Below are 27,571 nucleotides of genomic sequence, written 5' to 3'. Positions count from 1 at the left end.
AGCCAAAAAGCAAACAAGTTGTCTTGAATTGATTATGTGAGTGTCATGTCCTTGGTTCTCTAGTATTAGTTCTGAACAAATTTTATGGACCTTCACATAAATGGTGTTTTGGACAACATCCCCAGACACAGTGGGTTTATCACTTTGTCTCTGGTTGTTTTATATCGCATTCTTCACTGCAAATGCAGGGTTTTGTGTGTATTTTATTCTTTCAATCAAATTAACATGATGCCAAAGAATTCAGTAAATCTCTGGGTGTGTATTTAAATTCTCCACCAGCCTCCACGAGTGCCACTGTCATTACTTTTTTGACTAGGTTTTCAGAGTTTATATGTACATATTTATACAAGTACAAGTATAGGTTATTTTAAGATAGCATATTAATCATGCAGGTTTGTTTATATGTGGGGGTTTTTTTTAATGTGGTTTTTTTTTAAAGATTTTTTTTTATTTGAGAGTGTGAGTGAGAGAGGGAACACAATGAGAGGGAGTGGCAGACGGAGAAGCAGGGTCCACACTGCACAGAGAGCCCGATGTGGGGCTCGATCCCAGGACCCCAGGATCATGATCCAAGCTGAAGGCAGATGCTTTACCATCTAAGCCACCCAGGTGCCCTATATTTTGTTTTTAATTAATACACTTCAGGGTTTTTTTCTTTTTTTTCAAAGATTTTATTTATTCATTTGACAGAGAGAGGGCAGATGCTTAATTCTTAATGACTGAGCCACCCAGGCACCCCTAGACTTCATTTTTTAGAGCAGTTTGAATTTACAGAAGATGTGAGCAAAAAGTACAGAGTTCCTATATACTCCTTCACTCCTTCCACACAGTTTACCCTTATTAACATCTTGCATTAATGTGGTATACCTGTTATAATTCATGGGCCAATATGGACACTTAAAAATCTGTAGTTTACATTAGGGTTCATTCTTGGTGTTGTACAGTCTACGGATTTTGACAAATATATGACAAGTATTCCCTACTATAGTTTCCCAGAATAGTTTCCTGGCCTATCTATTCATCCTTCTCTCCCGCTCCCTGAGCCCCTGAAAACCACTGATCTTTTTACTGTGTGCATAGTTTTGCCTTTCCCAGAATGTCATATAGTTGGAATCATACAGTATGTAACCATTAGTTTCTTTCACTTAGAAATATGCATTTGAGTTTCCTTGATACTTTTCATGGCTTGATACATCATTTCATTTTACCACTGAATAATATTCTGTTATATGGTTGTACTGACATGTATTTATCCATTCATCTATTGAATGGTTGCTTCCAAGTTTTGACAGTTATGGCAGGTGCTACAAACATTCATTTGCAGGAGATAAAATAACTTGAGTAACTACAGAGGAGTGTAATTGCTAGATCATATGGTAAGGGTGTGTTTAGTGTTGTAATAAACTGCCAGAGTGTCTTTCAAAGTGTCTGTGCCATTTTGCATTCCTATGAGCAGTGAACGAGAATTCCTGTTGCTCCATATCCTTGCTAGCATTTGTTGCTGTCAGTGTTGTGGATTTTGGCCATTCTGACAGGTGTGTAGCAATATTTCATTGTAATTTGAAATTCCTTTATGACATGATATTGAGCATGTTTCCCTATGTTTATTTGCCATCTCTATATTTTCTTTGATGAAGTGTCTGTGAAGGTCTTTGGCCCATTTTTAAATCAGGCTGTTTGCTTTCATATTGTTGATTTTTAAGAGTTCTTTTGTAGAATTTGGATACCAGTCCTTTTTCAGGTATGTGTTTTGCAAAGATTTTCTCCCTATCTGTGGCTTGTCTTTTCATTCTCTCAATTTTGTATTTTTATCACTCAATAACATGTCTGAAGTCTCCATATCAGAACAATTTCCTCATTTTTTAAATTGTATAATGTAACATATATACAGAGGAGTGTTTAAAGCTTTGTGATACTCTTCATACACATTACAACAATGTGTATAATAAATATGTATGCCTTGGGTGCCTGGGTGGCTTAGTTGGCTAAGCATCTGCCTTCGGCTCAGGTCATGGTGTCAGGGTCCTGGGATTGTGTCCCTCATCTGGCTCCTTGCTCAGCGAGGAGCCTGCTTTCCCCTCTCCCTCTGCTGCTCTCCCTGCTTGTGCTCTCTCACTCTCTCTGTCAAATAAATGACTTTAAGAAAATAAAAATAAATAAATATGCATGCCTTAAAGAATAATAAAATGGGCATCCATGTACCATACCCAAGTTAAGAAACAGAACATTCTCTGGGGCACTTGACTGACTTATTCATTTAAGCGTCTGCCTTCTGCTCAAGTCTTGATCCCAGGTCCTGGAATCGAGCTCCACATCGGGCTCCCTCCTCAGCAGGGAGCCTGCTTTTCTCTCTCTTTCTGCCCCTCCGCCCTGGTGCACACACAGGCACTCTCTCAAATAAAAAGCAGAACATTCTGTGTTCCTTATGATACATTTTCTGATTCAGTCCTCCTACTAGGTAGCCACTCTCTTGATATTTCTGTGAATTATTCCCCTCCTTTCTTTAAAGATTTTATAGTTTATCTATATATATCCTTAATATAAAATTCAGTTTTGAGAAACTATAACTGGAATTTATATTACTTTGTTTTGCATAATTTTCTTTCTGGTTGGTGGGGTTTTTTCTTTTTCTTCCAGACAATAAGATCTAAAGATGTCCTTTTATGCACCTGTGTTCCCTTTGTCAAGACTTGGGTGTTTTTTGTTTTTTGGGGGTGGTTTAAGAAAAATTTATTTAAATTCAATTAATTACTATATAGTATATTATTAATTTCAGAGGTAGAGTTCAGTAATTCATGAGTTGTGAATAACACCCAGTTCTCACGACATCATGTGCCCTCCTTAATGCCCATCACGCAGTTACCCCATCCCCCCACCCACCTCCCCTCTAGCAACCCTCAGGTTGTTTCCCATAGTTAAGACTCTTATGGTTGTCTCTCTCTCTCTGGTTTCATCTTATATAATTTTCTCCTCTCTTCCCCTTCCCCAATGATTCTGCTTTGTTTCTTAAAATTCCACATTTGGGGGCGCCTGGGTGGCTCAGTGGGTTAAAGCCTCTGCTTTTGGCTCGGGTCATGGTCCCAGGGTCCTGGGATCAAGCCCCACATCGGGCTCTCTGCTCAGCAGGGAGCCTGCTTCCTCCTCTTTCTCTGCCTGCCCCTCTGACTACTTGTGATCTCTGTCTGTCAAATAAATAAATAAAAATCTTAAAATTCCACATATGAGTGAAATCATATGATACCTGTCTTTCTCTGATTGACTTATTTTGCTTAGCATAATATCCTCTAGTTCCATCCACATACAAATGTTAAGATTTCGTGGGGGCTTTTTTGATGGCTGAGTAATATTCCATTGTATACATACACCACATCTTTATCCATCTGTTGATGGACATCTAGGCTCTTTCCATAGTTTGGCTATTGTGGACTTTGCTGCTGTAAACGTTGGAGTGCAGGTGCCCCTTCAGATCACTACCTTGGTATCTTTCGGGTAAATATGTTTTTTGGTAATCATTGTTATTTCAAGTTACATTAGCCAGTGTTCACTAAAGAGATCTAACCACTCATGTGTTATTGGTGATAGTCTAAAATGATACAACCTTACTGGGAAGCAGTATGGCAAAAATGATCAAGTAAGCATAAGTCTAAAAATCTAGAAATTTTGCTGTATTGGGTAAAGTTTTCTAGGAGAAAATGAGCTGAATAGAGTCTCTGGGTCATAGTCTGGCTTCAGCTTTTCTGAGAGTTTCCAAAAATCCCATTTGGAGATGTCTTGGCAAGGTCATGAGAAACATAGGAAAACATAGGGCTCACATAGTTGGGCCATCTTGCAGGGTCAAAGTGTGGATCAGGTATAGAATGTCTGGTAGAAATGTAATTAGAAATGTAATTAGAGCAAGTAGGTTGCTCTATATTCTTTATTTCTTAGCTCACTGGGCAACAGCCACCTCTCAGGAGTAGATTACAGCAGAACACAAGAAGTGAGTGTCTTCATCTGATACAGGGCAGCCTGGTGTGGAGGGGAGAAATAGATGCCATCACTACATGTTCAAACCAAGTCAAACCACATATGGCTAAGAATCTGGGCCAGGCTCACCCAGGGATTCTGCCCTCAGGTTGAAAAGGTGGTACAGTGCAGTAGGCATCTTGTTTATGACAACCCTCAAAATGCTTGCTTTTGAATCAAACTATTACAATCTCTATGACAAGCAGTTTGGTATCAGTAGAGAATCAATGCCATCCTGCAGTCTCCTTGAAACTTTGCCTAGAGATTTCCTTTGGTTCCTTTGTTTGGGTTACTGTTGTTTTACTGGAATACATTCATTCTCCAGTATCTTCTTAAGAAAGGGTATGTGAGGGGCACCTGGGTGGCTCAGTGGGTTAAAGCCTCTGCCTTCAGCTCAGGTCATGATCTCAGGATCCTGGGATCGAGCCCTGCTTCGGGCTTTCTGCTCAGCAGGGAGCCTGCTTCCCTTCCCCCTCTCTGCCTGCCTCTCCGCCTACAATCTGTCTGTCAAATAAATAAATAAAATCTTAAAAAAAAAAAAAAAAAAAGAAAGGGTATGTGAGAGATACGTTTTGTAGACTTTGCATTTCTGAAAATGTCTTCCTTCTGTTGTGATACTTGCTTGATAAGATAGTATGAATGTGTATTTGTCCATTTGTTGCTTTAGTTCTCTCCGGTGTAGCTTCACGTAATTTGAAGCTGTGTTATGTGTGTGTGCATTTATGATTGCTCTGTCTTCCTGATGGTTTTACCCTTCTGTCATTTTGGAATGCCCTTCTTTATCTGTGGTTATAGAAGTACAGCCATACCTGCTTTTTTATGATTAGTGCTTTTGTGTTGTATTTTTTAAGTGGTTTCTGTAGGGATTACGGCTTATATACTTTACTAATCATCTTGAATTAATATTTTACCACCTGGGGATGCCTGGGTGGCTCCATTGGTTGAGTATCTGCCTTCAGCTGAGGTCATGATCCCAGGATCCTGGAATCAAGTCCCACATTGGTCTTCTGGGATTGAGTCCCACATTGGGATCCCGGGGTCCTGGGATCGAGTCCCACATTGCTTCTCCCTCTGCCTCTGTTGCTCCCCCTGCTTGTGCATTCTCTCTCTCTCTCTGACAAATAAATTAAATCTAAAAAAAAAACCCCAAAAACGTTATACCACCTCAATATGATCCAAGAACAGTATATATTATATTGAAATGAATTGCAGCTTTTATCTCTGTGTATGCCTTTATTTTACCTTTTTTTTTTTTAAAGATTTTATTTATTTGGCAGACAGAGATCATAAGTAGGCAGAGAGACAGGCAGAGAGAGAGAGAGAGGAGGAAGCAGGCTCCCCGCTGAGCAGAGAGCACAACGCGGGACTCGATCTCAGGACCCTGAGATCATGACCTGAGCCAAAGGCAGAGGCTTAACCCACTGAGCCACCCAGGTGCCCCTACCTTTTTTTTTTTTTTTTTTTAAGATTTTATTTATTCATCTGAGAGAGTGCACACCACACAAGCAGAGAGGAGGTTCAGTATGGTTCAGAGGCAGAGGGAGAAGTATACTCCCCACTGAGCAGGAAGCCCTACAAGGGATTTGATCCCCAGACCTGGAGATCATGACCCGAGCCGAAGGCAGACACCCAACCATCTGAGCCACCCAGGCAGTGCTCCTTTTTTACCTTTATTTTGAAAAATATTTTCCCTGGGGATAGAATTCTAGGGTTTGTTTTTTCTTTCAGTACTTTTTTTTTTAAGTTTATTTATTTATTTATTTGATAGACAGAGATCACAAGTAGGCAGAGAGGCAGGCAGAGAGAGAGAGGGGGGAAGTAGGGTCCCTGCTGAGCAGAGAGCCTGATGCGGGGCTCCATCCCAGGACCCTGAGATCATGACCTGAACCTAAGGCAGAGGCTTAAGCCACTGAGCCACCCAAGTGCCCCTCTTTCAGTACTTTTTTTTTTTTTTCATTTTTAAAAATTTTATTTTTTTTTTCAGTGTTCTAGAATTCATTCTTTATGCACCACACCCAGTGCTCCATGCAATACATGCCTCCATAATACCCACCACCAGGTTCACCCAACCCATCACCCTCTTCCCTCCAAAACCCTGTTTGTTTCTCAGAGTCCACAGTCTCTCATGGTTTGTCTCCCCCTCCAATTTTCTAATTTCCCTCAACTCACTTCTCTCCATCTCCCAGTGTCCTCTGTGTTATTCCTTATGCTCCACAAGTAAGTGAAACCATATGATAATTGACTCTCTCTGCTTGACTTATTTCACTCAGCATAATCTCCTCCAGTCCCATTCATGTTAATACAAAAGTTGGGTATTCATCCTTTCTGATGGTGGCATAATACTCCATTGTATATATGGACCATATCTTCTTTTCCATTTGTCTGTTGAAGGGCATCTTGGTTCTTTCCACAGTTTGGCGACTGTGGCCATTGCTGCTATGAACACTGGGGTACAGATGGCCCTTCCTTTCACTAAATCAGTATCTTTGGGGTAGGTACCCAGTAGTGCAATTGCATGGTCATAGGGAAGCTCTATTTTTAATTTCTTAAGGAATTTCTACACTGTTTCCCAAAGTGGCTGCACCAGCTTGCATTCCCATGAACATTATAAAAGGGTTCCCCTTTCTCCACATCCTCTCTGACACTTGTTGTTTACTGTCTTGTTAATTTTGGCCACTCAAACTGGTGTAAGATGGTATCTCAATGTAGTTTTGCTTTGGCTAATGACGATGAACATTTTTTCATGTGTCTGTTAACCATTTGTATGTCTTCTTTGGAGAAGTGTCTGTTCATGTCTTCTGCCTTTTTTTTTTTTTTAAAGATTTTATTTATTTATTTGACACACAGAGATCACAAGTAGGCAGAGAGGCAGGCAGAGAGAGAGAGGAGGAAGCAGGCTCCCTGCTAAGCAGAGAGCCCGATGCGGGGCTCGATCCCAGGACCTTGGGATCATGACCTGAGCCGAAGGCAGAGGCTTTAACCCACTGAGCCACCCAGGTGCACCTCTTCTGCCCATTTTTTGACGTGATTATCTGTTCTGTGTGTGTTGAGTTTGAGGAGTTCTTTATAGATCTTGGATATCAGCTCTTTGTAGTGTCATTTACGAATATCTTCTCCCATTCCATGGGTTGCCTCTTTGTTTTGTTGACTGTTTCCTTTGGTGTGCAAAAGCTTTTGATCTTGATGAGGTCCCAAAAGTTCCATTTTGCTTTTGTTTCCTTTGCCTTTGGAGACATATCTTGAAAGAAGTTGCTGTGGCCAGTGTCGAAGAGGTTACTGCCTATGTTCTTCTCTAGGATTTTGATAGATTCCTGCCTCACATTTAGGTCTTTTATCCATTTTGAGTTTATCTTTGTGTGTGGTATAAGAGAATGGTCGAGTTTCATTCTTCTACACATAGCTGTCCAATTTTCCCAATACCATTTATTGAAGAGACTGTCTTTTTTCCACTGTATATTTTTTCCTGCTTTGTCGAAGATTATTTGACCATAGAGTTGCAGGTCCATATCTGGGCTCTACTCTGTTCCCCTGGTCTATGTGTCTGTTTTTGTGCCAGTACCATGCTGTCTTGGTGATCACAGCTTTGTAGTAAAGTTTGAAATTAGGCAACGCGATGCCCCAGTTTTGTTTTTCTTTTTCAACATTTCCTTAGCAATTCAGGGTCTCTTCTGGTTCCATACAAATTTAGGATTGTTTGTTCCAGCTCTTTGAAAAATGCCGGTGGAATTTTGATCAGGATGGCATTGAAAGTATAGATTGCTCTAGGCAGTACAGACATTTTAACAATGTTTATTCTTCCGATCCAAGAGCATGGAATGGTCTTCCATCTTTTTGTATCTTCTTCAATTTCTTTTTTTTTTTTTTAATAAACACAATATACTTATCAGTACTACTATTGTTTGTGTTTTTGTTTTAAAGATTTTATTTATTTGACAGAGAGAGATCACAAGTAGGCAGAGAGGCAGGCAGAGAGAGAGGGGGAAACAGGCTTCCTGCTGAGCAGAGAGCCTGACACAGGGCTCAATCCCAGGACCCTGAGATCATGACCTGAGCTGAAGGCAGAGGCTCAACCCACTAAGCCACCCAGGGGCGCCCGTCTTCTTCAGTTTCTTTCATGAGTGTTCTGTAGTTCCTTGAGTACGGATCCTTTACCTCTTTGGTTGGGTTATTCCCAGGTATCTTACGGTTCTCAGTGCTGTAGTAAATGGAATCGGTTCTCTAATTTCCCTTTCTATATTTTCATTGTTAAGAAAGCAACTGATTTCTGTACACTGATTTTGTATCCTGCCACATTACTGAATTACTGTATGAGTTCTAGTAGTTTGGGGGTGGAGTCTTTTGGGTTTTCCATATAAAGTATCATGTCATGTGTGAAGAGAGAGAGTCTGACTTCTTCATTGCCAATTTGAATACCTTTTATTTCTCTTTGTTGTCTGATTGCTGTTGCTGGGACTTCTAGTACTATGTTGAACAAGAGTGGCGAGAGTGGGCATCCTTGTTGTGTTCCTGATCTCAAAGGGAAGGCTGTCAGCTTTTCCCCATTGGGGATGATACTCACTGTGGGTTTTTCATAGATAGATTTTATGAAGTTGAGGAATGTTCCCTCTATCCCTATACTTTGAATCATTTTAATCAGGAACGGATGCTGTAACTTGTCAAATGCTTTTTCTGTATCAACTGAGAGGATCATGTGGTTCTCTCTTACTGATTTGTTCTGTCACATTGATTGATTTGTGAATGTTGAACCACCCTTGCATCCCATGGATAAATCCTACCTGGTCATGGTGGATAATCTTTTTAATGCACTGTTGGATCCTGTTAGCTAGGATCTTGTTGAGAGTCTTGGCATCCATATTCATCAGGGATATTGATCTGAAATTCTCCTTTTTGGTGGGGTCTTTGCCTGGTTTGGGGATCAGGGTAATGCTGGCTTCATAAAAAAAAGTCTGGAAGTTTTCCCTCTGTTTCTATTTTTTGAAAAAGCTTCAGGAGAATAGGTATTATTTCTTCTTTGAATGTTTAGGGAGAGATCATGACTAATACCAAGGAAATAGAAACAATCATTAGAAATTATTATCAACAATTATATGCCAATAAGTTAAGCAACCTAGATGAAATGGATGCATTCCTGGAAACCTATAAACTTCTAAAACTGAATCAGGAGGAAATTGACAACTTGAATAGACCAATATCTAGTAATGAGATTGAAGCAGTGATCAAAAGCCTCCCAAAAAACAAGAGCCCAGGACCTGATGACCTGATGGATTCCCTGGAGAATTCTTTCAGTACTTTTTTTTTTTTTTTTTTTTTTGGACAGACAGAGATCACAAGTCGGCAGAGAGGCAGGCAGAGAGAGAGGAGGAAGCAGGCTCCCTGCTGAGCAGAGTCCAGATGTGGGGCTCAATCCCCGGACCCTGAGGTCATGACCTGAGCCGAAGGAAGGCAGAGGCTTAACCCACTGAGCCACCCAGGCACCCCTCTTTCAGTACTTTTTTTTTTTTTTTAATATTTCTATTTATTTATTTATTTGACAGAGAGAGAGATCACAAGTAGGCAGAGAGGCAGGCAGAGAGAGAGGAGGAAGCAGGCTCCCTGCTGAGCAGAGAGCCCGATGTGGGGCTTGATCCCAGGACCCTGGGATCATGACCTGAGCTGAAGGCAGAGGCTTTAACCCACTGAGCCACCCAGGCACCCCTCTTTCAGTACTTTAAAGATGACATTCTGTTTTTGTCTCACTTCTGTGATTTCTATTAAGAAATAAGTCTTCATTTTTTTTGTTGTTCCCTGAAGGAAAGGGATCTTTTTCTTCAGGGTACTTTTAAGATACTATTTTTTTCTCTGGCCCTCACCAGTTTGAGTATGATGTGTCTAGGTATGATTGTCTTTACGTTTATTCTGCCTGGGCTTTATTGAGTATTTTAGATTTGTGGTTGATGCCGTTTACCACATTTGTAAAATTCTCAGCTATTATTCTTCAAATATTTCTGTCCCTTTTTCCCCCCTCTTCTTGTGAGACTACACATTACTCTTTTTTTGGTTTTGCTTTCAGCATTTTAAGCAATAGTGCATTTTTTGGGCCATACTTCACATTTCTTATGTTTTGAGTTTTCCTCCATTTTTTTCCTCTCTGTGTTAGCCTGGATGTCAGCTTATTGGCCTGCCTTCAAGTGCACAGTTCTTGTCTTCTGTGTCGTGTCTGCTGTTAAGTCTATACAGTAAGTTTTTAATTTCAGTTAAAAACTACATTTTGCAGTTGTGTGATGTCCATTTGCCTCCTTTTTGTAGATTCCAGTTCTTCGTTGAAATATTCCCATATTTTTATCTACATTATCCATCTTTTTCTCTATTTTTTTTCTATTAAGTAAACTCCACCCCCAGCATGGGGCTTGAACTCACGACCCCAAAATCAAGAGTCATATGCTCGAAAGACTGAGCCAGCCAGGAGCCCCTCTCTGTATTCTTTTACATATTACTTTACAGTTAATCTTCAGTCTTATGTAGTAACTCTAATCCATGGATTATGTCTACATATATACCATTGACTGTTCATCTCTTATTTCTTGTCTTATCACTGCTTTTTTGGTTTTTTCACATATTTTCTAGTAATTTTTGTTTTATTTCCTGACACACGTAGAATACATAACTCTCTCTGAAGAGTGTTAAGTTTTGTTTTGCCAATAACTTAACTACCTGGAGAACAAAACTGTTGCCATTTACAGTTCTAGTTCTCCTAGAGGCTTCCCCTGCCTGCACATACTGGGAACCACCCAGAGATCTGAGGTGAATTTTTATGCAGAATTTTATTTTATTTTCTTTAAAGATTTTATTTATGTATTTGACAGAGGGAGATAAGTAGGCAGAGAGGCAGGCAGAAAGAGGTGGGGGAGGCAGGCTCCCTACTAAGCAGAGAGCCCGATGTGGGGCTCGATCCCAGAACCCTGAAATCATGACCTGAGCCGAAGGCAGATGCTTAACCCACTGAGCCACCCAGGCGCCCCTATGCGGAATTTTAGAGCCCCTTCTCTATGTCTTCTTTATCTTCATTACCTTGCCCCCAAATCTCAGTTGCTTTGCAGACCCATATGCTAATTTTTAATTTTTTTCAGTGTAGCAACAGTGCCACTAGCTGCTTGGGTTCTATTTCTCTGTGCTACTGTTTAGAGAAGATACGTTTAGGGACATTTTTGGTGTATGTAGAATTCAATATTGATTTTCTTTTTTAGGGTTTTTATCATCTTTGAATGTGGGGCTCCCCTCATGTTCACTGTTCTTTTCTATAATTGTAGCCCTGCAGTGGTTGCTCTCCAGTGCCTGCAAATTACTTTATATATTTTCCCAGCTTTTATTACTGTTTTTCTCTCTCAGAATTTTAAAGTGATTGCTTTTCAGTGTTGTAGGCATGCAGTCCAAATGCCTTTCTGCTTAACAGAATGTGACCTTTGAGTTCTCTCCAAAAACTTGTATCCTTTTCTCTTTGTACCCAGTATTTTTAAATTTTCTGATTCGTCTCTAATTCCTGTTTGCATGATAGTTTCTAAGATATTTTTTGTCACCTTTTTGTGTTTGATTTTGTGAGGTGTGAAAGTGCAGAGAAGTACAAATAAAATTGTACTAGGTTTGAGCTGTATGAAATTGCAATATTTGTATGTCAGAATAGTTGAAGGGCATCGATTTCAATGTGGTTCAGCCTAATAAATCGACCTATTACAGTATCCAGTAGTCAAGACTTAACATCTTGGCTTGTTTGCTCCCATTCTGTGTGTGTATGTAATATGTACATATACTAGAGGGAGATACTATATGTATATAATGTATATATGTATACATGTAAGTTTTGTCTTTACATTACATAGTTGATATGTGAATTCTGTCTCAGTCTTTCTCACTGTCATGGTTCTGATCTCCCTAGCAGGCTGTCACTCCTGGTATTAAGTCACCTTATTCAATGTTAAAGTCTTGACCATTAAAGCCTGTCTCCTCACTTTAGAGGTAGCCACTATTACAAGTTTTATGCAGGTGTAGCCACTTCTCATTTTTTTGCATTCTTTTGTATGCATTAAATAGAATGTATAGGTTGTGGCATATACATATTTTTGGAATTCTGTTGATTTTTTGTTTAACTAATTATTAATGTTCCTGTGCCAGTTTTTCTCTGCCTTTTATTTTGAAGCTTTACTATTCAAGTTTGCCTCTTGTAAAAGTATGTGGTGTTTTGAATTATCTGGGGGCATCTGGGTGGTACAGTTGGCTAAGTGACAAGCATGACTCTTGGTTTCAGCTCCAGTCATGATCTCAGAATCGTGAGATCGAGCCCCATGAAAGGCTCCGCACTGAGTGAAGTATGTGTAAGTTTCTTTCTTTCTCCCTCTTCCCCTCCCCTCACCTCTAAAATAAATAAACCTTTTTTTTTTTTTAAGATTTTATTCCTTTATTTGACAGAGAGAGAGACAGCGAGAGAGGGAACACAAGCAGGGGAGTGAGAGAGGGAGAATCAGGCTCCTCACTGAGCAGGGAGCCAGATGCGGGGATGCGGGGCTCGATCCCAGGACCCTGGGATCATGACCTGAGCCGATGGCAGAGGCTTAACAACTGAGCCACCCGGGTGCCCCTAAATAAACCTTTAAAAAGAAATCTTCTCTGAGGATCTTAACTTTTTATTAAATGTTTATTCTATTTTTATTTTGATTACTGATTTTCTTCCTCTTGGCACTTGTAGCACTTTTCTTCCTCTACTGGTCTGTCAAAATATATTTCCATTCTTTTCTTTTCTTTGGATTTTCTGTATTTATTTATTTTAGAGAGAAAATGAGGGAAGGACAGAAGGAAAGGGAGAAGGAGAGAATCTCAAGCCAACCCTGCGCAAAGCCCAGTGCAGGATTCGATCTCAGGCCCCTGAAATCATGACCTGAGCCAAAACCAAGAGTCAGACGCTTAACCTACTGAGCCCCTTAGGCACCGCTATTTCCATTCTTTTTTTTTTTTAAGATTTTATTTATTTATTTGACAGAGATCACAAGTTGGCAGAGAGGCAGGCAGAGAGAGAGGAGGAAGCAGGCTCCCTGCTGAGCAGAGAGCCCGATGTGAGGCTCCATCCCAGGACCCCGGGACCATGACCTGGGCCAAAGGCAGAGGCTTTAACCCACTGAGCCACCCAGGTGCCCCATTCTTTTAAAAAAGATTTAGCTCGGGGCACCTGGGTGGCTCAGGTCATGATCTCAGGGTTCTGGGATCTAGCCCCGCATCGGGCTTTCTGCTCAGTGGGGAGCCCGCTTCCCCCTCTCTGCCTGCCTCTCTGCTTACTTGTGATCACGTTATCAAATAAAATCTTTTAAAAAATTAAAAAGGGTTAGCTTACTCTCTTGGTGCTTATATATATATATTTTTTAATTTATTTATTTGACAGAGATCACAAATAGGCAGAGAAGCAGTCAGAGAGAGAGGAGGAAGCAGGCTCCCTGCTGAGCCAAAAGCCCAATGTGATGCAGGGCTCGATCCCAGGACCCTGGGATCATGACCCCAGCCCGAAGGCAGAGGCTTAATGACTAAGCCACCCAGGCGCCCAGTAATCATCATTTTAGATCAGGTTGTTAAACTAATGCCCGTGAGCCAAATGCCCTTCAGCCTTCTTTTTGTATGACCCACAACTAAAAGTGGTTTTTACATTTCTTTAATGGCTAGGGGAAAAAATAAAAAGAATAGTATCTTATGGTATGAAGATTGTATGAAATTCCCATTTCCGTATCCATAAATCAAGTTTTATTGGAACACAGCCATGCCCATTTGTTTACATACTTCCTGTGCCTTTTGTCGTGGTACGGTGGCAGACTTGATTGGTTGTAGTTGAGACTACATGTGGCCTTCAGAATTGAAAATATTTACTATTTGGTCCTTTATAGAAAATTTGCCAACTCAATTTCTAGTATCTTCAGTACTTTGATGATATCCTGTTGTTTTTCTGGGTTACATTGTTTCTGTTGAAAAGTCAGCTGTTGGTTTTATTGTGCCTTTGTAGACAGTGCATCTTTTTTCTCTGGGATTGTTAGCAGTTTTATGATGTGAATAAATGTGATTTTCTTTTTATTTGTTCTTCTTGGGGTTAATGGCGTTCAGTGGTCTGATGTGTGAGCTGTTTTGGAAAAATCTAAGCCACTGTGTCTTCAAGTATTGGTTCTGTTGCATTTTGGCTCTTGTACTGGGACTCCCAACTGCAAGTATATTAGGCCTTTTTAGTTTGTCCCATGGATCTTTTAGTCTTTTCGATGTGTTGCCCATCCTTTATTCTCCATTTCGGTCTAGATTCCTTACTGACCTATCCAGTTTTCTCATCATTTTTTAGAAATGTCTAACCTGCTGTTAAATCCAATTACATACCTTTAAAGCATCTTTTCTAACATTCTTTTTTCCCTGTTCAATATTACTCTGTGCTGTTCCTTTCTTTTGTGAGAGGTTATGTGGCCCATGACTTATGCCTGGGTGATGATGACTCATATTGTATGTCTCTACTTACATTATGCTGAAAATGTGATGATTTCACCTACACTTACTCCATGAATGTAGTGATCATATCCTGGATGCTGAAAAGCTGACTAACCACTAGTAAAACTGATACCTAGATCAAATATATTGCCAAGTACAAATACAGCCAGAATTGATCTAGGAATCATGTACATTACAAACTGAATAAAAAGCACTTTTAATGAAGAGACAAGCATACTGGAGCATGACATCTCAGGAAAATGAGCCAGATATTAGGGTTCCCCATGTATTACCAAAATCTTTACATAATCTGAGTATGAACAGCTGAGATGCTCTCTTAGTTTGGCTTGCTACTTAGGATGTTGCTGTAGGAATTATGTGACATGTCTCTTCAGGAAGAAGATAATGAAAACCAAAGTTGAATACTCCATTCAATTCAGTATTATTTTGTTTGTTTGTGCCTGACATATACTTATGTACTTTGTGCTAACAGGAATATAAAGATGAGCAAGGTACAATTTCTGGTCTAAAAAATTTTAGCATCTAGTGGGACTAATGGAAGGAATAAAACACACTTAACAAAAGAAAGCAAGGCAAAATTGCCACAAGAGATAGAAACAAAATACCCAGGATTTAAAACCAATCAGGGACTCACAGTATGAAAGGATCACATCTAAGTGATCTAGGGTGTGATCTTACCGGAAGGATCTTTGCATAGAGAGGAGAGCCATGGGAAGGAGGGATGGGAAAGAAATTTGAATGATGTTGAATACTGAGCCAGTCATTGTTTATTAGTTTTCAGTGGGTAAGGAATGATTGTGTCTACCCAAGGTAATCGTGTACTAGAACTATTCTTTAGAAAAATGATGTTAGCTTTAGAATGTGGGGTAAATGAGAATAAGGGGAGACAGAAAATAAGAGGATTTTGTAATAATTGGGGTGGCAGTGTAAACAGTAGGCAAAGGAAGAACTTGAGGGGTTCTCTGGCTTGCCTATCCAGATGAAGACTGATCTTGAGTTTTGTGTCCCTAGTACTCAATTTAGTCCCTTGGAAATTTCCTAGTGATTCTGTTATTTGAACTATAATTTTAGAAGTGATATGATAAAGGAATAAATTTTTACTACTGAGAAAATGTTGGCACTATGATTGTTGACCCTCTGTGGCCTTGATCTCAGGCATTGACCCACCGCCTGCATTCTCTGCTCCCATGCCAAATGGCTAAAGAATCCTAGAAGGTGTCATGAAATAATGCTGATTAGGCTACCTGCAAATTTGTGCGGTATAACTAAGTCATTTGTAGTACTCAAACCTTCATGTCGTTTTTCTCTTACAACTTTTCCCAAGGCTAGGAGTTATCAATGAGAGATGGTGAGAAGTCAGTAGGGCAAGGCTTTTAAAGATAAAGATGGGGAAAAGTGTAATCTAGATTTTGGAGGTATGGAATCTAAGAGGGGCACTGACAGGTAGGAAGAATCACAGAGGCTGAAGGAATCAAAGGTCATAACTGAAGATGAAAGATAGATTCAGAATAGAATGTGCATAGGTTAAAGAAGATTCTTGTACTCAAAAGTAAATTGGGAGGTGACAGTTTAGATGTACAGACAGTCCCCAGCGTGAGATTGCTCACGATTTTTTTACCTTACGATGTTGTGAACACAATATGCATTCAGTAGAAACTGTACTTGGAATTTTGAACTTTTCTTGGCTTAAGGGTACGTGGTAGCATATACTTGTGATGCTGGGCAGCGGCAGCAAACCACAGCTCCCCGTCAGCTACACAATCAAGAAGGTAAACAACCAGTATACTTAAAACCATTCTGCACTCCAAACAATCATTCTGTTTATCATTTTCAGTACAGAATTCAATAAATTACATGAAACATTCAGTGCTTTATTATAAAATAAATAGGCTTTGAATTAGATGATTTTGCATACATGTCCGCTAACATCAGTGTTCTGAGCATCTTTACGGTAGGCTAAGCTCCAGTGTTCAGTGGGTTGGGTGTACTAAATGCATTTTCAGCTTACAGTGTTTTCACATTATGGTGGGTTTATCAGGATGTAACCCCACATCATAAGTCAAGGAAGATCTAACAGTTTGAAGAGTTGAAGAAGGGGTATTAAAAAATGGTCGGCTCTGAATGTCAAGTATGCTAGGCACACCTCTCTACTCATGGCCATCAGCTTTCTCCCCGGAATACCAAATTCATTCCAGATAGAAACTATACTGTCTTGGCAAGTCTTTGAAGTCAGTCATGCTTGATGTCCCTTTTAATGCTGTGGTATCAGAATTGTGTTTTATCAACAGTTTTTTGAGTTGTTTGTATAAGTATGGAAAATGGCACTGTGAGGAAAAAAAAAAAGTATTTTCACATTTGATATTGGAGTCATTTCTAAATTATAGTTACTTCGGGGCACCCGAGTGGCTCAGATGGTTAAGCATCTACCTTTGGGTCATGATGCCCGGGTCCTGGGATTGAGTTCTGCGTTGGGCTCCTTGCTCCCCCGGGGTCTGCTGCTTCCTCTTCCTCTGCCTGCTTGTGCTCTTTTCATCTCATGCATGCATGCACTCTCTCTCTTAAATAAAATCTTGAAAAGAAAAAACCTTGTTTACAAAATAAATTACTGTAACTTGAGTCAATGTAATGTGCCAGAGGCTTATCCCCCTTGCTGGTCTGGCAGCCATGCAAAAGTTCTTATTGTACCTGTCACTTGGCCAAGTGGATGTAGGTTAATAAAATCCATATAGCTACCATTCGGGCCAAGAAATAGAAATTACCCAGGATTCTCGAAGCTCTTATGAAATCTTTCCTGTGTAGCTGGAATTAGTTCATTTTCATTGCTTTATAGGACTCAGTTCTAATAGACACAGAAAATCAGTCTACTGTTGATGAACATTTGTCTTTGGGCTCTTAATGTAAAATGAGACTGTGAACATTTTTAAATTTTTTATTGAGGTATAATGACATAGGACTGTTTCATGGGTACAGTGTAATGATTTGATATTGGTATATATTGCTAAATGATCACCTCAGTGAGTCTGGTAAACATCCATCACCAATACATATTGCAATTTTTTTCTTGTGAGGAGAACTCAACAGTTTTCAAACATGCAGTACAGTATTGCTAACTAGTCACCGTGCTGCACATTACATCTGCACGTCTTCTCTAATAATTGAAAGTTTGTACCTTTTGACCTCCCTTCCCCCAGTTCCCACCCTCCACTCTGGCAACCAGTCTGTTCTCTGTATCAGTGAGCTTGGTTGTTTCAGGATGTTTTAGGTTCTACATACAGGTGAGGTGATACAGTATTTGTCTTCTTGTGACTTATTTTGCTTAGCATGATACTCTCAGAATCCATCCATGTTGTCACAAGTGACCAGATTTTCTCTTATGTTTGAGTAATAATAATCCATTGTATGTATGTATGTGCCACATTTCCTTTTCCATTCGTCCAGCCTTGGACATGGAGGTTGTTTTTATATCTTGGCTGTTGTAAATAAGGTGGCAGTGAACGTGGGAGTGCATGTATCTTTTTTTTCCTTTTTTCTTAAGATTTATTTTTGGAAGAGAGAGTACATGCACGAGTGGCGGGGGGTTGGGCAGAGGGAGAAGCAGACTTCCTGCTGAGCAGGGGGCCCAATGCTGGACTCTGTCCTAGTATTCTGAGATCATGGCATGAGCCAGAGGCAGACACCCAGGCGCCCTGCATGTAGCTTTTCAAGTTAGTGTTTTTGTTTTCTCTGGATAAATATCCACAGGTGGAAGTGCTGGATCAGGAGGTGGTTCTGCTTCTGGACGCAGCTTCTCACTGTGTTGCTTAGTGGCCGTACCAGTTCGCGTTACCACGAACAGTGCATGGGGGTTCCCTTTTCTCCACATCCTCAAGGAGTTCTTTGTATGTTTGGATATTAACCCCTTATCAGATGATTTGCAAATATTTTATCCCATTTGTAGGTTATGCCTGACATTTTGCTTTAATTAATTCTTTAATACTGTCTGGTTTGATACCACAGAAGTACCTATATGAGCATCATCTCTGCACTGGTAACACTAAATACTGCATATTTATGCATTTATCTCCCTATACACATTTTCAGAGAACAGTGTTTTATTAATCTTAGATGCCTGTCAAATATGATAGTGCAGAGGTATAAGGGAATCTAAATAAATGCTCTATTATAAAAATATTTTTTGGAAATATGACAAAACCGTGAAGATATATAATTGGTGTTCTATATAAATTTTCATGGTGAATGACTGTTTTATAGCAAGGTGAGAATAAGTTTTCACATATCCTTTCTACATTACCACATGTTGATCATTTCAGAATGAATAGCAATATGCCATTTCAGGGATCTGTTTCATTCACGGATGTGACTGTGGACTTCACTCAGGAGGAATGGGAGCAGCTGGACCCCTCCCAGAGGATCCTGTACATGGATGTGATGCTGGAGAATTACAGCAACTTACTGTCAGTGGGTAAGGGCCTCTTTCCAGTGCAGCTCAGTGTCCATTACCAAAAACTCTTGAGTTTCTGAATTTCTGAGTGGTTTTGGCCTTGGGCTCCAGTTGTTTAGCCGTGAGAGAGTGCAGACTCTTAAGCTGTGCCTTCTTTATTTTGGAGATTTCTGAAGTCCCGGCTATGTTCCATTAGCAGTTATCCGATATCAAATCAGATGTGATTTTCAGGCTACAGGAAGAGAAGAATAGATAGCATCTTAACAATTGCCAGTTCACAAATTTCTAAGGAAGATGGCAAAAGAGGGAAGGAGAATCAGAAGCCAGTGGAAGTAATATCCTAGGAATTATGAATGGGTTGAAATACTTTAAAACATTTTTTAAGAATCAGTTTTTCAGGTTCCCAAACCTTTAGAGATGGCCAAGACCAGATGACCTATATTGCTCAGATCTCAGAATCATACCTCCAACTACCAGTCTGTCCCTGCAAAACTTTTGTATTTTTCCCTCACTCTTGGCATTTGCCTAACCTGCCCTAAACCTTTGTGATTAGTATTCTCAGTTTGCCAGAATGGTGACTTTGATATTTTAGGTCTTGGAATTGGTGTAATAGCTGTAAGGAATTTTTTTTAAAATTTTTTTAGCATAAGGGTGATATCTTTGTCCTAGACACAAATGGCAGCAGGATCACAAGAGTCAGGAATAATCAGGAACACACAGATGAAAATAAAGGTTATTATAGGTCTAGGTCAAGGGAATAAATCTGATCCTTAAGATTTCTTTCAAATTAAAGCAGGGACAAGATGGGTTTAGAGAAGAAATTAAACATAGTGGGATAAAAATTATTGTCTCAAGGATATGGGATCTTGGATTAATTTTATATTTCCTACAAAATAGGAGTTCTGGATCTTGTCATCCACTTGCAAAAGTAAAGAGATGTGGATCTTTGCAGCACTATCAGCTCTGCAGACCTGTGAGAAGTGTTGGCTCTAGGAAGTTATATGGCAGAGATGAGCAGCCCAGTCATTCAGAGCCTAAGGGGAGCTAAACTCAGATCAGTTTGGCCTTTTTGCCCTTAACATCTTCTGTGCTAACTTTTCGGTGTCCTTGAGGACAATTCTTAATCTCCTTTGTCCCCAGACTTGCCAGCCTTCCCACATCATTTGTGCCCTGTTCGGTGCTCTTTGTTTTTTATTTCACCTTTTAGGGCCATTTTGTTATCTGTCAAGGCTACTTACATCCATTGCCAATTTCTACTTTTTTTTTTTTTTTTTTTGCCTGGGGCTTTTGTCTTTCAAAGCTTAAGAACTAGGTAAAATTTGCATTGGAGATTCTAATACTGGAAGACTGGATCCCACACTCAAGAGGCAGCCTCCCACTTCCATTCTCTAACGTTGTACTTGATGTGCTCTTTCCTAGAGGTGTGGAAGGCCGATGACCAGATGGAGCGGGACCGCAGCAACCCAGATGAGCAGGCGAGGCCATTTATCATTTTTAAGAACCAAACCCCAATGGAGGAAAGAGGTAATCTGTTCGGAAAAACATTTAATCTGAGCACAGATTTCGTTTCTTTAAGGCAAGTACCCTATAAATACGACTTATATGAAAAAACTTTGAAATCGAATTCAGACTTACTTAATAGTAATCGAAGCTACATAAGAAAGAGACCTGATGAGTGTAATGGATTTGGGAAAGCACTCCTCTATCTGAAGCAAGAGAAAACCCATAATGGATTAGAGTACTCCGAATATAACAAAAGTGGAAAAGTCTTTAAAGAAGGCATTTTTAAACATCAGAAAATAAGAAATTTGGTACAACCTTTTATTTGTAATTACTGTGACAAGGCTTTCTCCTTTAAGTCACTCCTTATTAGTCACAAGAGAATACACACTGGAGAAAAACCTTATGAATGTAATGTATGTAAGAAAACCTTCTCCCATAAGGCAAACCTCATTAAACATCAAAGAATTCACACAGGGGAGAAACCTTTTGAATGTATTGAATGTGGAAAAGCCTTCACCCACCAGTCAAACCTCATCGTCCACCAGAGAGCACATATGGAGAAGAAGCCCTACGAATGCAGTGATTGTGGCAAGACATTTGCCCAGAAATTTGAACTTACTACACACCAGAGAATTCATACGGGAGAACGACCCTATGAGTGTAATGAATGTGCAAAAACCTTCTTCAAGAAATCCAACCTCATTATACATCAGAAAATTCACACCGGGGAGAAGCGCTATGAGTGCAGTGAATGTGGGAAGTCCTTTATCCAGAACTCTCAACTCATTATACACATGAGAACTCATACAGGAGAGAAACCCTATGAATGTACTGAATGTGGCAAAACCTTCAGCCAGAGGTCAACCCTTAGATTACATTTGCGAATCCATACAGGAGAGAAACCATACGAGTGTTCCGAATGTGGGAAGGCCTTCAGCAGGAAATCCCGCCTCAGTGTCCATCAAAGAGTTCACCTGGTGGAAAAGGCCTGAGACTGCAGCCAGCCGGGCCTGTGGCAACCCCCCCACCCCAGCCCTTCTCGCGGGGGAGAAACCGCACGAAGGTACTGAAGGAACATGGAAATTCACAGTGAGCTACAATCTATCACATCGAAAAATGTGTAAAAACAGGGTCCCCTCAGTACAGTGTGACACCAAAAGTTAGCGGTGACGCCCAGCTAAAGAATATCTAGCAGCTTATAGCCAAGTGTAAACAGACATGCTCAGTTGTATTACAGTGAGTTTTTTAAATCTTGAATTACTCAAGAATGAAATATTCTGGGCAGCAGCATAAAGGGATCAGTACCTTAGGAATTTAGTGGTTATGTGTAATCCTATCTTGGGTCTACGCATGTAAATTTAACACAGTCACTGGGAGTTTGAGATTCTTGTCCTCGGACGGTAGGGGCACAAATAAGATTTTCCATGCTAAACATCGCGTGTTTTTCTGTACCTTTCCAAGCCCGTATGCATTCCACATGAAACAGGTGACAGTCGCTGTGGCGTATGGCCGCTCTTCTCTCCTCCGTGCTGCCCTAGAGAGTCGGTCTGCCATCGTTGTTCCGCTGCCTCTTCAATAAACAGAAGACAGCGTTGAAGTTTTAACTTGCTTCTGGGGTTGCTGGAAAGCATTCTTCCCATCAGTATGTAAGTGAGCGATCATCAAGAGGGGATTGGGAGAGTGCAGGAGCTCGGTGGGCCGGCACCCCGTGCCCCAGCCCACGAGGCACCATCGCTGGTGTGCAGCTGCGTGCGGGTGTTTACTCCGGATGCATGTCATTCAACATAGTGTATAACCCAGAAACTACGTGTACTTTTATTTGTGTGTTTCCCTATTTCTCCTAATATTTTACAAATTGTCTTACAAAGTAGGATGTGTACGTGGTTCGCAGATGTTACATTTTAGAGACTTTAGAGAAAAAATTTAAGAAACTGTCAGTAAATGTCTTACTGCTTTTTAAAATGTCCATGTGCACAACACACTTTAGAAATGCATTCTTGCCACATTCTGTTTAAAGGAGGCATTTCCACTCCCTGAGTTTCATGGTCACCTACCGAAAGCATCTCCCTTCGGAAGCTGAGTAGAAGTTAAGCCTTGCCTTTAAAGGTTCACAAACACCTTAGAAGTTAGACTTTTTGGTGATCTCTCCATATGTTTAACAATTAACCTAAAAAGCTTTTCGCATAACTCAGAGGCAAACCATCTTAGTATTGACTTCAAATTCCCAAGTTTCTCTCCTGATCTGTCATAAATCGCACACCAGATTTGTCACTGGCAACTATAACTGGCCTCGTGTCTTCCTTGTTTCTGAATGTCACTGATGTGTGTGAATCTGTATGAGTGTGAGAGACTTTCTGAACAGATTTACCAGAACAGCTATAGTCCAGGAAGTCTATGTCTTTCTAAGTTGTCATCTTGTCTTCTACCAACAAGGAAGCAGGGGAAAAGATTCATTTCATACACCGCTGTTAGAAATGTGTCAAGTGTGACTCTTAACATTAAGAATACACCTACCCTTCAGTCCAGGAGTCTCACTCCTGGGACTCTATCCCTAAGACAACAAAGTGCCAGTACTTAAGATTATATGTTTATCAATGTATATTGTATTTTTTGATAAGGACAAAAAAAGGAAACAATGTGAATGACCATCAGAAAGAGAATGATTGAATAAACTGCAGTAAAAATGTACCATGGCTGGATGGTATTCCATGGAAAAGAATGTGTAGGAGCAAATGCCTCCAGGTCAGATGAAAAGAAGAGAGGGAGGGGGGAGAGGAAAGGGGAGAGAGCGCTCGTGTGTGTACACCACATTTTTAAAATAAAGATCTAAGTATATGTGTGTTTGTGTGTTATTTGTATGATTTTATGGTCCTGGATAATAAATTCTAAATATCATTAAGTCTAGTGGAAAATGTTTCATGCATTCCTTGGTCCCTGAATTAACTCATTTATACTAAAACACCATAACTCACTTGTAACACAATTAAATCATTATTCATAATTAGTTAAGTAATTAACATTAGTTAACATGAGGCAGGTTCTCATACTTTATAAACAGCTGTCTGCTGTTCTCAGGCTCTAGCTCTCATAGCTGTAGGGTATGCTTGAACCTGTGTTCACCATGATAACACATATTGACATTCATTGTTCACACAAGGAAACCTTTAATACCAAAAAAAAAAAAAGGAAAAACCCATGAAAAAATTTCAGGGAAGCCAAGGTCATTACCAAATCAAGTTGCAAATGCTTTGAGAAAACATACCTACCTTTACAAATGCAAAGGTAACCATGTCCTTTCGTGGGCTGTTTGCTCCCAAGGTCCTAGAAATCCATATCAGGGGAAAAAAAAATCCCTTGTAATCCTCATAAATCAAAGTGGTTTTCGATGAAACTTCTCCTGAAACAGGTTCTTACAGCCTGGGCATAGAGCCGCATTTCAGTCTTGCAGGATGCTGGGGACAGTAGGCCAAGAGGCAATGCACTTTGCACAGCAAAACCCAGCCCATAGGGGTCTCCAGATTCTGACCTCTGCCTATCTGACTCCCAACACCCATGCCCACTGCACTTGACCCCATTACCAGTCTTTATTCCATTTGATTTTTTTTTAATATTTTTTTTTTATTTATTTGACAGAGCACAGCAGGGGGAGCAGCAAGCAGAGGGAAAGGGAGAAGCAGACTCACCAAGCAGGGAACCCAGTGTGGGACTTGATCCCAGGGCCCTGGAATCATGACCTGAGCCAAAGGAAGACACTTAACGATGGAGCCACCCATGCGCCCCTCCATTTGATATTTTAATTTTGGAGTTTCTATTTCCACAGATAACCTTTTCATAACTAAAATGCTTAGATACTTACACTTCTCCCCATTGTTTAATGCTTTATAAATTTAAAGTTGGGGATCATGTTGCATAAAGCAGGCATGGATAAATTTGATTGGCATCTCTCTACTCTGAAGTCCAAGGATGGGGGGTTGTAGGTCTGAGGAAACTGCGGGGTGAGAGGCTGAGGCACAGCTTGCAAAAACATGGCAATGTGAGATGCTGTGGGTCCTCAGGGTTGGGGGAGGTGACTTTGTGGAACGTAGCTAGAGGTTTCATTCCAGCCCCCCCCCCACCCCCGTCCCCTGCTCTGTCTTCGTTCTCTGTGGCTGCACAATGACACAGAGCCCCTCTCCCAACCAGACAGCTGGTCTGGGACGTCAGGAACCTGGGCCTCATTTGGCTAGAATGTTTCTTGACTCAGATCCTTACCTGGATTGTCCCATCAAATCCAGCCGGCCTGAGTCAAGTGGACTCTTGGTACCTGCTCTCCACTTCCATCTTCTGCCTTGGCTAGGTCTGTACTCCGGGGATTCTGAAGGTGAAAACGCCCACAGCCCATCCTGCCGAGCCCGAGTCAGGAGAACGGGTCTGGGACCCTGCTCCGGTGCTCCAGATCTTAGCGCAGCGTCGGTGACCTGCATCCTCGGTCTGACTCTTCCATCCCGAGAGGCTGCTCTTCCAGCTCAGACGTACATACTGGATTGTATGTAATAGGTTTGAATTAAGGACAATCTACCTTTCTCCGTTTTATAAGGACTGTCAGAATGTTAACCAAAATACAACCAACCAACCAAAACACACCTCTCGGGGCTAGTGAGACTCGTGAGAGAATCCAGAGATGGGGACTGAGAACTTCAGTTACTGGAAAGGAAAGGGAACATAAGCCCCCGTGAGAAGCCCAGACCACAGCTGGGGACACTGACGGTGGACGTGGGGACAGGCACTCACTCCAAAAGACATTTTGAGCACCAACAAGGCCGTAGGTATCTGTGGCCCGCCAGGGACACCGTGGGAACAAGAGCCTGCTGGGACGGAGGGCTCCCGTCAGGGAGGTGCTCGCATATCGGCTGTGCTTCCCCGGAACTGAAGGGAAACCTGGCCCCAGGGGCCGAGCTGCGGGAGGGTGGAGACACAGGTATGGGCTGGGCCTCAAGTAAGGAATAGCATCATCTGCTTTTTAAAGAGTGAGCTTGATGCTAACTGGGAGGGGCACTGGGGTAGGTGCCCAGAGACAGAAACCCGCCACGTAACAGGAGAACCCTAGGAGCCGAAGTTCTGCCAGGTCGTGGCCCCCGTTTGATGGCTTTCAACAAAATTTCAAATAGCAACCAAATGCTTTCTCCATTAGTGATTGTTGGCAATCAGTGAGAAGTCCTCTTGCAAACTCAAGTTCACTTAAATTCCTGCTTTCCTAGATCTTTTTTTTTTTTTTTTTTTTGAGATTTTACTGACTTATTTGACAGAGACACAGCAAGAAAGGCAACACAAGCAGGGGGAGTGGGAGAAGGAGAGGCAGGCTTCCCGCCAAGCGGAGAGCCCAATGCGGGCGATTCCAGGATCCCAGGACTCGGGTCATGACCCCAGCCAAAGGCAGATGCTCAAGGACTGAGCCACCTGGGGAACCCGCCCCTGCCTGGATCTCTTCCTAATGTCTCCTGGTGTTTGAACCATTCCTCTTCCTCCAGCCCACCCAGACTCATGAGAATTACCCGTTCTTACCTCAAAACCCCGGAATTCCACACCCCAAAGAACATTTAGAGTAACCGCCCAGGTGATCGGGGACAGACCAGACCTGAGCGCTTCCTCCACCCGGTCGATGCTGAAGCTGAATGTGGGACGGGGAGTTCTCTGAGGCTGGTGTCCGTGCAAGGTGCCGGAGCCGTTACTCAAAGTGCAAGAAGGGTAGTGCATGCAACGTGATGCCTCTTAGCAGCAAAGTGAGGAGGGGCCAGGACTGAGCCAGGGCTGCCCCCTTTCAAAGTGACGTGGCAGAGACCAAGACGTGGGAAGAACGCTCGTGCTGGGCAGTATGTGTTTCAGGGTAGCAGGAGGCCTGTGGGACTGTGGCCTCACTTTGCTCGGGACAACAGACACCGTAATATTGAAAAATAGCACCAGACTCCGTTAGCGGCAAGCATTGGGCTAGGGGTGCGGCAGGGAGAGGCTCCGGCCCGCCGGCGTGGCTGCCCGAGTGCCGGAACAGGCTGAAGGGCGGGCGCAGGAGGGCCCGGCCTGGGCAAGGAGGGCAGCTGAGGGGTCCCTGCTGGGACAAATGGCCGTTGATGGAACAGGCCATCTAGAGGGATGGGTGACTGATGGCAGGTGGAAAAACATGACCAGATGGGTCAAGCTGCTGAGGGTGCTTAATGGCTGCCTGTGACCTGAGGAGGTCAGACGCTTCAGACGCTAATAGCAAATATTAGCAACAGCGGCCACCCGCAGACAGCGGTAGCCAGGCCGGTAAATTGGTGCTGCCCGGTGCTGCTCGCCGACTGTGCTCTGGGCAGCACGCTGCGGTTTGCTCTCTGCGTTAGCTCACTGAAGAGTCACCTGCTCCCGCCCCCGTGTCCTTCTGAGTCCCCGGGCCCCACGGGATATCATGGGTTCGTTCAGTCCCTGGCGGGATGTCATTTTAAAAAGGGGCATATATAAATGTCTCTGATGAGGGAGCAGAAGGCTGAGGACCGGCCGAAGCGGACGCCCCCACAACCCCCACCTCCAGGGGACATCCGTGACATTCCTCAGGCACTCCTGGATGCCCTAAAGGAAAAACAAATAGTTAATCTATAGAGACTACAATCCCGCAAGACAGGAGTCTCCCTCAATTTAACAAAAGCCTTAGCAGTTTACAAGAAAAAAGCATTTCTATCAATAACTGAGCTTCCAGAAGGAAATGTAAACACAATTAAATGTTCTCAGAACCCGCAGCCCGTTGACAGCCACTCCAAGCGGGCGGAGTGTCATGTTCCTCCAGGAAGCTCCCAACTGTCTCACTGTTAATGCCTTACCGGAAGAAAAACCACCTTAACCTGACAATGGCAAGGCCTAGGGTATCCCAAGAGTCTTCTTTAACATACAAAAATCCTTTAGAAACCCTCCCTTTTCCTTACCTCCCCCGACAGCCAAGTACATCATCAGCTGCACCTCTCAAACCAGCTGCTCACAGAGAGAGGTTTCAAGAATTCCTTCCTGGCCTTCGGCTCCAGACCTCACCTACATTCCAAAACCCCATCATCCCAAACGCGTGCAACCAGCATTTCCTAAACACCCTGAGGGGTGCATCAGTCCCCTGGTAAAGGGAAA

General features: G+C 41.8%; 1 protein-coding gene and 1 long non-coding RNA gene across 4 annotated transcripts in view; one reads left to right on the top strand and one right to left on the bottom strand.

Moving 5' to 3' along the window:
• ZFP1 (ZFP1 zinc finger protein) overlaps positions 1-23,612 on the top strand; it is a gene marked incomplete at its 5' end in the record, with an annotated part of 29,033 nt that extends 5,421 nt beyond the window's left edge. The window contains 3 exons of one of the 2 annotated variants that reach the window (XM_080828326.1): positions 18,838-18,964; positions 20,363-20,467; positions 21,908-22,049. In XM_080828326.1, coding sequence (XP_080684452.1) covers positions 18,838-18,964; positions 20,363-20,467; positions 21,908-21,927 — 252 coding nt within the window. In that variant the 3' untranslated portion in view covers positions 21,928-22,049. Of the gene's footprint in view, positions 1-18,813; positions 18,965-20,362; positions 20,468-21,907 lie in introns of those variants that run through there. The other variant, XM_080828325.1, reaches the window with a different exon arrangement.
• On the bottom strand, positions 18,958-26,995 carry LOC308358205. Of its 2 annotated transcripts, none has more exons than XR_013968302.1 (3): positions 23,713-26,995; positions 21,899-22,016; positions 18,958-19,175 (listed from the first exon to the last, which is right to left on the bottom strand). It is a non-coding gene; the product is annotated as an uncharacterized lncRNA (long non-coding RNA). The 2 variants fall into 2 exon arrangements; XR_013968303.1 differs by lacking the exon at positions 18,958-19,175 and having other exon boundaries at positions 20,477-22,016; positions 23,713-23,767; positions 24,130-24,225.
• Positions 26,996-27,571: the final 576 nt, after the last annotated feature.

Source organism: Martes martes, assembly GCF_963455335.1.
Source record: "Martes martes genome assembly, chromosome: 17".
In the NCBI taxonomy this organism is placed as follows: domain Eukaryota; kingdom Metazoa; phylum Chordata; class Mammalia; order Carnivora; family Mustelidae; genus Martes; species Martes martes.
The sequence above is the reverse complement of the archived record's forward strand: the minus strand, read 5'-3'. Positions and strand labels throughout refer to the sequence as shown.